At 42.1% G+C, this 14,506-nt stretch overlaps 1 protein-coding gene across 1 annotated transcript in view; it reads right to left on the reverse strand.

The window, feature by feature from the left end:
* Positions 1–962: 962 nt before the first annotated feature.
* The window catches only part of PKHD1 (PKHD1 ciliary IPT domain containing fibrocystin/polyductin), a gene marked incomplete at its 5' end in the record, with an annotated part of 273,226 nt that continues 259,682 nt past the window's right edge, over positions 963–14,506 (reverse strand). Inside the window, 4 exons of the mRNA XM_084262525.1 lie at positions 963–2,283; positions 6,718–6,852; positions 8,006–8,161; positions 13,288–13,395. Of these exons, the coding sequence (XP_084118651.1) occupies positions 1,931–2,283; positions 6,718–6,852; positions 8,006–8,161; positions 13,288–13,395 (752 nt within the window). The 3' untranslated portion in view covers positions 963–1,930. The remainder of the gene's footprint in view (positions 2,284–6,717; positions 6,853–8,005; positions 8,162–13,287; positions 13,396–14,506) is intronic.

Raw genomic sequence — 14,506 nt, forward strand, 5'->3', positions numbered from 1 at the left:
AGGGATCTATGCACAGGGACCTGTGCAACCTGTCCTAGGGAACCATTCTTTGGCAGGGGGGTTGGACTTGATTATCTTTTGAGGTCCCTTCCAACCCCTACAATTTTGTGATTCTGTCATCTACCACATTCATTTCCATGCCCAGGTAGGTGGTGGCTGCCCCTTCCCTGGAGGGGTTCAAGTCCAGGTTGGGTGGAGCCTTGAGCAGCCTGGTCTAGTAAGAGGTGTCCCTGCCCATTCGATATGGGGGGGTTGGAACTTGATGATCTTTAAGGTCCCTTCCAGTGCAAATCATTCTATGATTCACACAGTAGAACATTTTGGCCTCCACAGAAAAAGCTGTATAGAACTTGCTTTTCCATAATGTAGAAGACTCATTGCACTTAATAATGCAAGTTCCTCATCCTCCAATGTCTTAAGCCAGAAAAGCTCTTGTGCAGTCAGCCAGAAGCCTGTCTCACCATGGAATCAGTCTGATTTCACTAGAAAATGATGCTTATAGACACGATGAAGTTCAGGAGCCAATGCTGGTGAATATATTTTTGTGCCTAGAGAACTCTGTAGCTCACTGACCAGCACCTGCACTTTAATTCCTTCAGCTTGAAACAAAGTGGTTTTGTGGTTGTGGGTTTCTTGGGTGGTTTTTTTGAAATCAAGGTTTCTTACCTTCTCTTCCACCACTGATCTGGGCAGAAACCTCATCTTCCTGCTTATGTATTTTTTCTGCTAAGGACTATAAATTTTACCTTCTGCCACCAGGCCACCTTGCAACCAAGGATTTTATGGTACAGAGAGGGCATAATAAAGTCCCTCATCTTTCAGCTCAGTAAAGCAAAGTGCAGAGGAATTCTCTGAGCAACAGAACACCATCAGCATTATTATTATAATTCATAAAGAGTAGTATTCATAACAAGACAGTGATTTAAAAGTGTCAGAAAACAATGACATGGTGAAGATTTAGTTCAGCAAAATACTTTAATTAAAAAACAAAACAAACTAACAACCACAGATTTAAGTAGGGAGGAATAGAAGCTCTTATTCAAGGCACAATGAAATGGAAGTTGAATACATGTTTGGTTTTCCTTAGAAAAAGGGAACATTTTATGTGTATATCAAGGTTCTTCGAACAGAAGAAATGGGATAATTCCTATATATGTGTGTGTATGCATTCATACCAATCAGCATTGCTCTGGACACTGAGACTATATCCATATTAAAATATCAGAAGTACAATCATCTCCACTGTTGAATTTTTAAGATAATCATTGCATGCCTTTGAATGTAACCTCAAAGCTGACCTAGGTAGCCTGTTAGGACTCCCCCAAACAGTGCTTGGAGAGAGTTTTAGATTTAACTGTTCCCAACAGGCAATTTGGATTAATGCTTATAAATATCTAATGAGTGGGTGTCTAGAGTATGGAGCCAGACTCTTTTCAGTGGTGCCCAGTGACAGGATAAGGGGCAATGGGCACAAACTGGAACACTGGAAGGTCCACCCTAACATGATGAAAAACTTCAGTCTGTGGGTGAAACTTCACTCTACCCAGAGAGGTTGTGTATCTCCTACTCAAAACCCACCTGGACACCATCCTGTGCAACCTGTTCTGGGTGATCCTGCTTTAGCAGGGGGGGTGGACTGGATGATCTCCAGAGGTGCCTTCCAATCCCTATCATTCTGGGAGTCTGTGAATCTGTGGATGCACTCACCCTGTTTTGGAAGCTAAGAAAGGTCAGTATCATGTTCCTGGCCAGAGTCTTCTGCCCAGCTGCAGAGACAGGAAACAGGTTCATGTGTACGTGTGCAGCATGGCAGTCTGGTTCCACATGTGCATGTTTTTCTCTGGCCAGAGACAAAAGACTCAGCTTCATATTGACTGCAAGCCAGGCAAAGCTTGCTTTGTCAGTGGTCCACCACCTCACATTACTTCTCTTAGACCTCTGCTGCTACCACAGCAGCATGCTCTCCAACATCACCCTGAGGTTTGGGTATCTTTTTGGACTTCCGTGTTTCCTTGTTGTAGCCACCTGAAGCCTGGGGGACATCCTTCTGGCTGGAGCACCCTGGGATGCTTGGCTGCAGAAGTTCCAGAGAGTCACCAGGAGATGTTCCTTCACATAGCTGTTGGTGACTGCCACCGTTCCTAGCTGAAGAGAAGGTGTCTCTGCTACCTGCATTACACTGGACAGTGCTTGTCTTTCTCACTGACTTGGCTTCACAAGGCTGCAGGTTCTGCCCCTCCAGTTGTCCTGTAGCACGATCCACTGCTCCAGTTCCTTCTGCATCTGTGGAAGCAAGACTTATTTGTGCTTTACAATAAGTGTAAGTCCCTACTTTCACCTTCCTTACCCATCTATGTCTCCAGTGCATGTTAAAGATGCTAATGAATAGCAGTTACTGGTGGAAAGTAGTTTTGACTGGCAACAAATTTTAGTTTGACAGAAAAAAGCTGTTAAAGCTGAATAACTTTAAGCACTTTCCACAAATAGTATGTCAGCAAAAACAGCTGGTTTGATACATTAACAGCTCCTAGAACATCCCCCAATGGTTTTAAAATATTTTGATAAATGCTTAATTGAAAAGCATATGGAATATATGATCAGGAAGCTATGCAGGAAGAGTGGCAATCATTTTAACACTACATGTATATAAAATACATCAACCCTCTATGAATCCCACTGTATTATAAGGTAGAACTTTGTTTACGAGATTTGAATCCTACTCAAGGCTGGGCTTGTAACCTGCAGTGCTGTTTAAAAAATGATGTTGAAAAAAAAATGCAGGAAAAGGGAAATATATACTATACATTTTTCATGGGGAAACGAAAAATATGTTTACATCTTAATAAACCAAATGGTTATCAACAAGAGAGGCAGAATCACTTGTAATGTTACAGCAGATGGCTTCTGAGTTGACAGGGTGTGCTATCACTGCAGTGCAAGATTGGCAGCCTGCTTCATTTGGATGCTAAAAAACATTGTAAAATTCTTGGAATCCTCTCTCTTTCCCCCCTGAAAATAAAATTAAATCATCCCAGACCCACAACTTTTTATATTCTTTCAACCTCATTGTTTCTCTGTGCTCTCTTCCTCTAATTCATTAATTAGAACTCTATTTGCTGGACTAATTTTCCTCTAGCTTCATTTATTCTCAACAACTTCCCTATCTCTTCATGTTTATACTCACTTTTCCTCTTAAAAAATGATGCATATTTTTCAACTTGTACAATCATAGCTATCAGTTTCAGGATTGTAACTCTTGGAAGTCCACTGGAAAGTTGTCATTAATTTTTCAGTAGTCACACATTTCTCTGGACAACAGTTTTCCTTCTTAAGATTCCTTTAACATTAGGTAGTTGGCTGTTTTAAAGCACAAATTACACACATCACTAGGTTCAATTTTCTTCTTGTTAGGAGCAGTTGAGGCAACTGGGGTTGTTCAGCCTGGAGAAGCAGAGGCTGAGGGGACACCTCCACAACTACCTGAAAGGAGTGTTGGACCCTTCTCCAGAGTAACAAGTGATAGGATGAGAGGAAATGGCCTCAAGTTGCATCAGGGGAGGTTTAGATTGGATACTAGGAAAAATTTCTTCCTGAAATTGCTGTCAAGCACTGAAACAGGCTGCCCAATGAAGTGGTTGAGTCAGCATCCCTGGAGGTATTTAAAAGACATGTAGATATGGTGTTCAGGGACATGGTTTGTTGGTGGAATTGGCAGTGTTGGGTTAATGGTTGAACTGGATTATCCTAAAGGTCTTTTCCAACCTAAATGATTCTATGATTCTATAATTCTACAAGCAAGATCATGATGTCCTGTAGCAAAAGTTATTTCTTGATATGCTTTGGTGCTTTCTTCATCCTCAAAGATGCCACTTTCAACTGTGAAAACAGGTCTTTTCACATGAGTTCAAACTAATGGAGGAGGTGAAAAGTTTTCTGAATATGTACAATTACAAGGATGAATTACTGCCTTGAGATTTATATGACGTAGTGATCTAAAATATCCCAATTAAAAAAAATAAACATAAACTATTCAATATCAATAAAGCACATGATTAACTGGATTAAGTACCAGCTAATGGACAGAGCTCAGGCAGTAACTATATATGGGAAATAACTCTCAGAGGTGGGGATGCATGGCAGTACCATACACCACCACTGAACTGGATGATACTCAGTCTTTCCACTAGTGTTTGGAATTAAAACTAAAAATTGATTTTGAAGAAATTTTGCAAGTAGTAGGAAAAATAGCAAACAGGTAGGAAGAAGGAGGAGTTGTCCTGAACAACCTAGGAGCAAGTAATGCAGAACATTTCAGCTGAGTGAGAGAACCCCTTCAGGAATATCAGTGATTTCTGGGTGGTGGTGGCCATGGAGTCCAAGATAAGGACCAATAAGGTATAATACCTGAAAGGACTGAAAACATAAGCTGTAACAGGACACAACTTTTGAATGGTGAAAGTGATGAAGGACCAGAACAAACTGCAAAAAGAAACAATATGTTCTTCCACCTCCAAGTGCTGTTCTGTTAACCATGCATTAGTCAATCAAAAGTTATTTAATTCAAGGCAGAGATAATTATGTGAAGCTGAGGAGATTTTTTTTTGTTACACCAAGGTCAGACAAGGTAATATCTTAATCCCTTCTCCCCTGCAGTACTGGGTATCTATACATACAGCTCTCTTACTCATCATCATCCTCAGCTACTTGTTCTGGGACGGCAACCAAGTCCCCTAACTCCATTGAACTTTGCACCTACAGAGGAAAAACTCTGCCTTGCAAAATTTACTGTGGCGATTAATAATAAAGGCTCCAAGCACTTAATTGTGTTAGAAAGGTGGGATTTCTTGTGGGGGGAACAGCTATAAAGCAGAAACTAAACAAAAAGACTACAGCTTTGATTTCCCCTCTCTCTCTCTCTCCAAAACCAACATCACTTTAAATAAGGGGAAATCAAACATTAGACATTTCCAAGTCATATGTATTAAGTTCACTTAAGATATTGTTATCCTTGTTTAGATTTGAACATATCGGGGACTCTTTTTGTCTTGCAACTATTCCTAAAAGACTTTAAGTGGATGGATTGCCTTTTTCCTGACCAAAAAAAAATATAATTAAAAAAAAGAAAAAGTCTCCCCATGAATTATTTACACGATGGCTCCAATCAATGCTATACCTGTCAGCCTCCCCAGCCAAAATGAAAGTTCACTATGTAAAGGTGCCAAGGGAGAATGGCAGCCTCCCACTGCGAGTTTATAGACAGAACTAAGTCAGCACGCATTATGTGTCAGAGCCGACATCAGACAGAATCAGATCCTTTGATCTCAGACCTCCACAGAAAGCTTAGATCTCAGACAAATTAGATAAAAAATGAATTTATAGCAGATACGTATCCTAAGGCACACAGCTGAACGCTGTGTTTTGGAGGAGCACAGCAAATATCAAAACACATAAACTGCAGAATTTCCTCTTTCCTCTCTCTCTCTCTCTCTCTCTGCTTTTGTGATAGATGTTAATTAAAAGGAGATAAACCTCCAGCTCGCCACTTCCTGCCTCTTATGTAATCCACAGACTTGGGGAAGAAGAAATTCCCAAAACAAGAGTGGATGGGTGGTTCAGCAGGGTTATCCGAATGCCCTTAGATCTGTGCTGTTAGCAGGTGAGAAAAAAACAAAGCCACAACTGCTTTAAGAGCATTTCACACTTGCAGAGAGGGAAGCCAGTGCTTTATGCTGGCAGCCACATGCCCTCGAGGCTGTCTGCTTTTCTGTGACCTCAGAAGAAGTCATGTTTGATCAGCAGATGATGAAAAGACAAGTCTCAGTCTCAAGGAGGTGTGGGGAAGAGCGGAGTTTGTGGCAGGGACCCTAGGGAGTAAAGATGGACGTACAGGGGGTGGTGGTGGTGGCAATGGAGATGCTTTGGGGTGTTGGCTTGGACTTACTGCTCAGAAACCATGGCATGAAGGTCCACTGAGGACCAGGGCATGTGGTGATAGGATGAGGGATAATGGTTTTAAACTAGTGCAGGGCAGGTTTAGATTAGACTTTAGGAAGATGTTCTTCATTGAGGGTGGTGAGACACTGGCACAGATTGCCCAGAGAGTTGGTAAAGGCCCCATCCTTGGTGGTGTTCAAGGTCAGGCTTGATGAAGCTCTGAGAAACCTGATCTAGTCAAAGATCACTGCAGGAGGTTGGACTAGATGACTTTTAAAGGTCCTTTCCAACCTAACACATTCTCTGATTCTATCAGTGTTGGAAGTAATGAGTGGTGACCATGGAAAGGAACCCTCAGTGTTTTTTTCCTATCTCCAGTGTACTTTGCCACAGTCCTACACAGCCTGCAAACCTGTCTGGAGCTTTGTCAGCATTGCATAGTTGTTGCTGCAACACTTAGAATAAAACTCTGTTGCTACAGACATGGTGGGGACACTGTGGGAATGTTGGTCCCTTCCCTAATCCAAAAAAAACCTAGGTGAAATCATGGGGATTATGCTTGTGCCTTCAGTGGAGCTAGGATTTCACACAAGGTATATCAAAGCAGATAAAATGACAAGTAGAAAGGTACAAGGGAGGAGAAGGAGGAGGAGGTAAGAAAGCGACAGACCTTCTGAGAACTGTGCCATTGATGCTACACAAACCCATAGTTTAAGAGATCTAAATAGACTTTTGATGTCCAACTGTTTAGAACTTTGAATTATTGTCAAACTCCAGTCTCACCTCCGGTTACAGGCACAGCACTTTTATTTTCTCCTTGGTTGTAGCCAGGCTGGATGTGAGCTGCACGAGGCTGTGCACGCGTACGGGGTGCCTTGGTGCTGGCCCTTGGTACATCAGCTCGTTCAGTCCTCGTTTCTGTAATGAAACATACAGCTGCATCACTCTCATTTCATCCTCACCTCAGTGGCAATTATCAATTCAAGCAACAATATATTGCTGATGAATTAATAGATTATCTAGAAGTGTTTTTTCTGCCCCAAAGCAGAGAGAGTTGTTTTATGTTCATACCATCTTGTGTTTTGCCATTTAGGGATCCCACCCATTGTCTTCAGTAAATCTCTCCTTATGCTGTCACTGTGTTCAGTCACACAAGTAATTCAGACCTTATTGCAGCTGGTGCTCATGGTGCAGTGTAGGAGAAAGGCCCTTTAGCTTGGATTTTGCTAAGTTACTTGAAAGCAAAAGTTTGGAGAAAGTAGTGAGAAGGTCTTGAAACTGCCAGGAAATGTCTTTTCAACTATGGGTTATCTATTATATTGACAAGGGAAAATGGCATGAAGTTGTGCAAGGGCAGGAATGGTTGGACTCAATGATCTTTAATGTCTTTTCCAACCTTGGCTGTTTGGCAATCAAGCAACCACCAGTTACAGTCACATTTTTTTCTCTTCGGTTCTCTCACATGAAAAACTTCATGCCTTCTGCAGTGGGAAAGCCTCCCTGTGGTAGCTTATATTTGTTTTAAGGTCAATCCTAAAAAGAAAGCAGCCTTAAGGCAAATCTGTCGAGGTGTGGATTTGCTTTAGGGAGAACTCCAGAGATGCTGTAGCACTTGCATTACAACTATGACACGTATGATGCTTGATAGTGTGAGGTGGGATGTGAGCATGGAGGTGCCACTATCTCCATGGCACTAACTTTGCATCTGTGTCTGGTCCGTGGTCAGCACCAAAGCCCCAAAGCTTTGCCTAACCTCACCACAGCAATGTATTGCTATATCATCCTTCATGAGGACAATGCAGTGGCTGAATGGATCATTGAAATTATAACAAACATTTCCTTTGTTTCTTTGCACAACAGAAATCTGATTTTCATCCTATTTCATATACAGTTCAATTATTTTTTCAGCCAGGACCCAGGCACCTGTGTTAGGCACAAAACTGTACAACCCTGAAATTCCAAGCTATACTGCTAATTATTTTAATTCTCAGAGCTTTGTCCAAATCCTTACATTCTGTTAAATAAAATAGGGCCTGCAAGCCTGCATTTTAGTTGGCATTTCAAAACTTACTGTTGCTTTTGCTCTTCTTGAACCAGCAGCATGCAACAGCGAGGATGAATGCAGAAGCTGCTGAACTCAGTACGACAACAAGGATCATGCTGGCCTTCACTCCCATGGGGACAGGGAAGATGGTAAATGGCTGAGACAGCACAGTGAACTCCGCCCCTGTGAATTTAAAGCGGTCAGAGTTTATTGCAAAAGTAGTTTTTACAGTTAAAAAAAGTTACAACTTTTCAACAGCAATGTTGTTAAAAATATCACAGAATCACAAGGTTGGAAAAGACCTTTAGGATCATCAAGTCCAACCATTCCTGTCCTATGCTAAACCATATCCCTAAGTACCTCATCTCCCCATCTGTTAAACACATCCAGGGATGGTGATTCAACCCCCTCCCTGGGCAGCCTGTTCCATGTCCTGACAACTCTTTCAGTGAATTTTTTTTTCCTAACATATAATCTGAACCTGCCCTCAAGCAGCTTAAGGCCACTATATATGCAGGAACAGCCCATAAGCATATCTCCACACCCAGCATCCAGCTCTGGGGTCCCTTGTACAAGAAAGGTCACAGAATCACACATATTGAGCTGTTGGAGAAAGTCCAGAAGAGGCCATGAGCATGATCTGAGGGCTGGAGCAATTCTGTGATGGAGACAGGCTGAAAGAGTTGAGCTTAAGGTGAGACCTTATTGCAGCCATACAGTATCATAAAGGGGCTACAGGAGGGATGGATAGGACAAGTGGCAATGAATTTAAACTGAAAGAGGGCAGATTTAGATTATATCTCAGGAAGAAACTCTTCCCTGTGAGGATGGTAAGACCCTGACACAGGTTTCCCAGAGAAGCTGGGGCTGCCCCTGGATCTCTGGCAGGGTTCATGGCCAGGTTGGATGTGGCTTTGGGCACTCTGGGCTGGTGGAGGGCATCCCTGCCCATGGCAAGGGAGTTGAACTAGATGGGCTTTGAGGTCGCTTCCCACCCAAACCAGTCGGAGATTCTATGATTCTACCCAACATCAGCCACCAATATTTCTTTAGGACCAAGTACCAGGGCAAACCCAATACATGACAATACTTTTACAATGCAAATTTCAAGCTTTCAGTGCTTCCTGAAGCAGAGGCTGCCTCTTTAACAGTCCTTAATATTTCCTCCATTAATGTGTCCAGCTGAATACTAAACCCAGAAAAGTATCTGCTTCTGAAGCCAAACAGATCAGCCCTGCACAGAAAACAGGCACGTTCTGCCTAGCATGAGAGACAAGCTGATTGCAACAAGAAATGTGCTGTCATATCAGGTTTTTACAGCCTATACCTGATTCACGTGTAAGTCATGTGGAACTTTAGAAACCTTCCCTATCATTAAGCTTAAGTCCACAATGCAGAAAATTCCCAGTGAGCTTGCTAATGTTTGTCACCATGCTGGGTATTGTAAATAAAAAACCCCTCTCATTGCCCTTGCTGTTAGCATGGTAAATATTTAGCCTGTTGACACACACCAGCTTTGGGTAATGCTCCTTACCCACAGATCCTAAAGTATTTATGTAAATGGAGTCAGAATCAAGCCAGCCACTACTTGTATGTGTGGGGAGTTCATTGCACCTCTGCATCTGAGCTCCAATGATTGGTAGATGCCTAACAATGTCATCTTAAAAATCAGAAATATAGAGAGGTTTTGGTTACCTGGGCCCGTTCCAAAACACATTTTTAATGGAGACGTGCCTGGGAAGGACAGGATTTTAATAAAACTGGCCCTGGTACTCTCTATAGACCAATTTGAAGGCTGTGGATTACTGCATCAACTCATTAACTATCTTACTACCTGGCTCATTATCATTCCTAACCCCACAATTCTAATCATTTTGACAGATAGACATTTCTTTTACTTGAGTTCCACGTTTAATAAAAATCTAAAAGCCTTTTTTTCATCAATTCATTAAAAAAAAAAAAATCAGAAACACTGTCAGATGGAGGCTTGGAGACTAGGGTAAGTAGCTGTAAGTACTTTTATCTGAAACTAATTAGATTTGTGTCAATATTGTCCACTCGAACAAAGCACAGCTTCATCAGAACAATGTGGGAAGCATGTTCCAATTGGGAAAAATTTGCCTGCAGGTGCAAACACATATGAACTTCAGTTGAGGGGATAGAAGTAATCTCACAGATATCAAGGACTCTACACAGACAGGTGTTTAAAGGTGCTTCACGCTACTCTAATAGTTTATCAGTAGGCTGCTGTTGGTTTAAACAGAAAGGGTATGGATCAAGTCCATTGGGATCCTTATCAGTTAAGTGAATATTACTGTAAAACAAGGAGCAAGACTATGCAGCAGTGCTATGAATAGTCTACTCTCCCCAGGAGCTATCACTAAAGCACTTGAGTTTATTGCATGCAACATCAGCTGCATCTTCTGATCTGTCTCCAAGCTGCAAATAACACCAGGGCACACAGAGAAACCTGGCTGTGATGGTGTATCCCAAACATCTTCTCTTTGATTGTTTAATGTTTGCTTGTTTTCTCAACCAATAAGCAAATATCTTCAGTAACAGCCTGGCAGTATAAACCCCTTTATTCCGTGTCCAGCATGGTTCCTAGCTATGAAGAGGTAAAGGGGGTTACTTGTTTGGTGTGTGCTTTTGCAATGCATATTAAGACTGTACAGTACTCGGGTCTACACAGGTGATACCCACTCAGATGCATCAACTATCTACTTTGATAGCTGTAAACATCTTTTTCCAACACTGACTGGCTAAATTTTTCATATAAGGGACCTGCATTTGACCTTTGTTCATAGGAAAGAAGGTTTTATGACTCCCCTGAAGTCACTTCCCACTAAAAAGTTGGATGCTGTGAGGTCCTGATTTTCCATCTCCTCTCACTGCAGTGAAGGCAATGGGACCTGCGGGTGTTTGGCAGCATATACCCTCAGAATAGATGTATGGCCTCCCCTTTAAAACCTGCCTCCATGTTCTCCCAGCATCCCTATTCTCCCTCCATAAAGCCATGTGCAGCACTTGATGATGATTAGGCACTTGTGACTGGGAGGAGCAAGGATTCTCATTAAAAAAACAGCTACACCTTAATTTATTCCCAGAATAGGAAGGCATTTCTTGGGTTATAACTTCTACCCCATGCCACTGTGTGTCCAGTGTCATACAATATCATCCTACATCAACCTCCATCCAGTATCAACCTCCATCCCAGTATCAACGTCCATCCAAAAGTGGTTTGATCTCCTGCTCTCACTATTCCTATTTATTAAGACAGGCTATTCAGAAAAAAATCATTCTAAATACCTTTTGTCCGTTAGCCACTTCCACTTCACCTGTCTGATACCTTGTCCCTCTGTTTTTTCTAGCTGAAACAAGCCATGCTGGATTTTTCTCATTAAAAATGCTCAGTCTGTACGTACACCATTTTGAGATCATCTCTGAACATGCACAAAATAAATTATGTTCAGTACTTTCAAGGAGTCTTCATCAGGGTTTTACCCATGACACACACACTGTCTTACCTGGAAATATTTCTATCTGTCTTTCCTAGGCTTCTTTCCACCTGATGAGTCTTGGTTTATATATACATTTTTTTTCCTATCTATATCATATCTATATCTACATCTATACCTACTTCTACATCTATATGTATATCTATATCCTTGGTATAAAAAGGACCGGGATCTCCTGGAGAGAGTCCAGAGAAGGGCTACGAAGATGATTAAGGGCCTGGAGCATCTCCCCTATGAGGAAAGGCTGAGTAAGTTGGGACTGTTCAGCCTTGAGAAGAGAAGACTAAGGGGGGACCTAATTAAATTTTATAATTATCTGAAGCAGACGATGCAGGGGGAATCAGCCAGCCCCTTTTCAGTGGTCTGTGGGGATAGGACAAGGGGCAATGTCTGCAAGTTGGAACATAGGAAGTTCCACACCAACATGCAGAAAAACTTTTTCACAGTGAGGGTGACAGAACCCTGGGACAGGCTGCCCAGGGAGGTGGTGGAGTCTCCATCTCTGGAGATACTCAAGACGCGTCTGGACGCCTATCTGAGTGATATGTCCTAGGGAGCTGCTTTGGCAGGGGGATTGGACCCGATGATCTCTCAAGGTCCCTTCCAACCCCTACAATTCTACAACTCTATGATTCTATGATTCTATATGTATATCTATACCTACATCTACATCATCTATAATCCATACCTATATCGATATCTATATTTACAACTATACCTATATCGATATCTATATCTATCTATCTAGCTATATCATCTATATATCTGTATCCATATCTATATCTACATCTATATCATCTATATGTATCCTATTTCTATTTAAATTTATATTTCTATTATCTAGAAATATATCCATACATATATATCCATATATGTATGTATGTATACATGTACGCAACAGAGACTTTACACATGGTCTTACAACACCTACATCTTAACATGTCTTTAGATTACATGCCAAACAGCATGTTCTCACTTCTCCACTGACTTCCCTCAGCAGTCATTATGAGGGAAGAAACAAGCACTTATACCCTTACATATCTTCAGAGCCAGATTTGTAGATACATTCAGACCTTCAAACAGTTGTACAGGTGCTTCTCTTGTGCAGATGCCCCGAGGCTTTCACAGGCTCCAGTTCATGTGGTGTTGTATCCCCAAGGTGCTGATGGCTCCCTCAACTGGCCTAAGCACATCTGCCTCTTCACCATTACTAGGTTGCTCATGCAAGTTGGATCCTGGAGGTCCCAACATCATCTCTGTAAATTATCACGATACCCCTGGCAGAGCCCTGTCCTGGAGGCATGCTCTGAATGTGCATAACCCATTGCACCCATAAAGATGACCAGGTGTGGAAAAATGGTGAAAAGCACTATGAAAACAACTGGGACCACAGATGGAAAACTTCAGAATACAAGCAGGAAAAAAAGAAGGAATGAAAGGACTTGGTTTATAGGAAAAAGTTTGCTCTGGCAGCTTAGCTGACCACGAGTACCTGATGGTATTCATAGCTAGGGAATCCAGGGAGAAAGAGCCACTTTTCTCTGGCCATGTTTCTCTGTACTAACTCATCTTGATTTTAGGGATCTTGCATGAATGGCACAGGAATCACCCAGCACTCTTGCTGGGTAATGCCAACTTGGATGTGTAACGTAGTCAGGCTATTTAGAGGTTTGGCATTGCTCCAGTCATTGAAAGTTTAACTCCTTTTTATAAATTCAGACCATCTGCAGGGTTTTGAGTTCAGATACCAAACAAAACATTAAAAAACAACAGACAGAAAATGGTGCTTACCTGGAGGTGATGTCACGGTGAACACAAGTCTCCAGTTTGTACCTGAGCTGGCGACAGCCAGACTGGAAAAGCTTGCACATCCATCTATGACCATCACTTGGGTGAGCCCTGCAGAGTGAAATAAAAAGACATTTCAATTAATAGTTTCCAGACAAGTACAACCTAAGACCCTCAGACAGTCCTTGTGACTTGAAGAGGACTTTAGAAAGTCTGAACTCAGCATCCTCCCTAATCGTAAACATTTTGTCCAACACCAGAAATTTAACACAGGGTCAGGTCTTCAGAGGTACTTGGACACCTAATTTCTGATGGATCTTGGGTCTTTGAGTTCATTGAAAAATGGCATTTAGTGTCCATACCTATGTCATGGGGGTGTAACATGAATCCAGATATTCAACGGATCAATTAAAGGTAATAGGAACTATACAGGCATGCTAGAGATTTTGAGATGCTTGTCTTTATGATTTAACACACAGAATGCTTTGGGTTGGAAGGGACCTCAAAGATCATCTAGCTCCACCTCACCTCTGTCATGGGCAGGGACTTCTCTACTAGACCAGGTTGCCCAAAACCTCATCCAACCTGGCCTTAAATACTTCTAAGAATGGGGTTTCCACAGCCTTTCTGGGCAATCTGTTCCAATGCCTCATCACCCTCAGAATAAAGAATTTCTTCCTAATCTCTAATCTAAATCTGTCCTCTTTCAGTTTGAAGCCATCGCCCCTTGTCCTGTCCCTGTACTCCCTGGTGACCAGTCCCTCTCCAGCTTTCCTGTAGGACCATTTAAGTATCAGTAGACTGTAATTAGGTCTCTCCTGAGCCTTCTCTTCTCCAGGCCCAACTCACTCAGTCTGCCTTCATAGGAGAGGTGTTCCAGCCCCGATCATCTTTGTGGCCTCCTCTGGACTAGCTCTAACAGCAACACGTCTTTCATGTACTGGGGCCCCCAGAGTTGGATGCAGTACTCCAGGTGGGGTCTTACAACAGCAGAGTAGAGGGGCAGTGTGTGTCGTGTGTGACTAAGTATGTCATCAAGGCTAGAAGAGTATCAGTGAGAGACTATTTTCTATCCTAAAAGGATGGTCTCAAAGAGCTAAGGGAAAAGAGCTGACTCCTTTAACCCTTTTCTGATTTGTAGGTGCTTCACCTCATCATTTCTGCATATTCCCTCCTGTCCTACTGTTAAATCATTTTGAACTTTTCTCCAGCCCTGTCAGAT

Source organism: Gallinula chloropus (genome assembly GCF_964237585.1).
Source record: "Gallinula chloropus genome assembly, chromosome: 3".
In the NCBI taxonomy this organism is placed as follows: Eukaryota; Metazoa; Chordata; class Aves; order Gruiformes; family Rallidae; genus Gallinula; species Gallinula chloropus.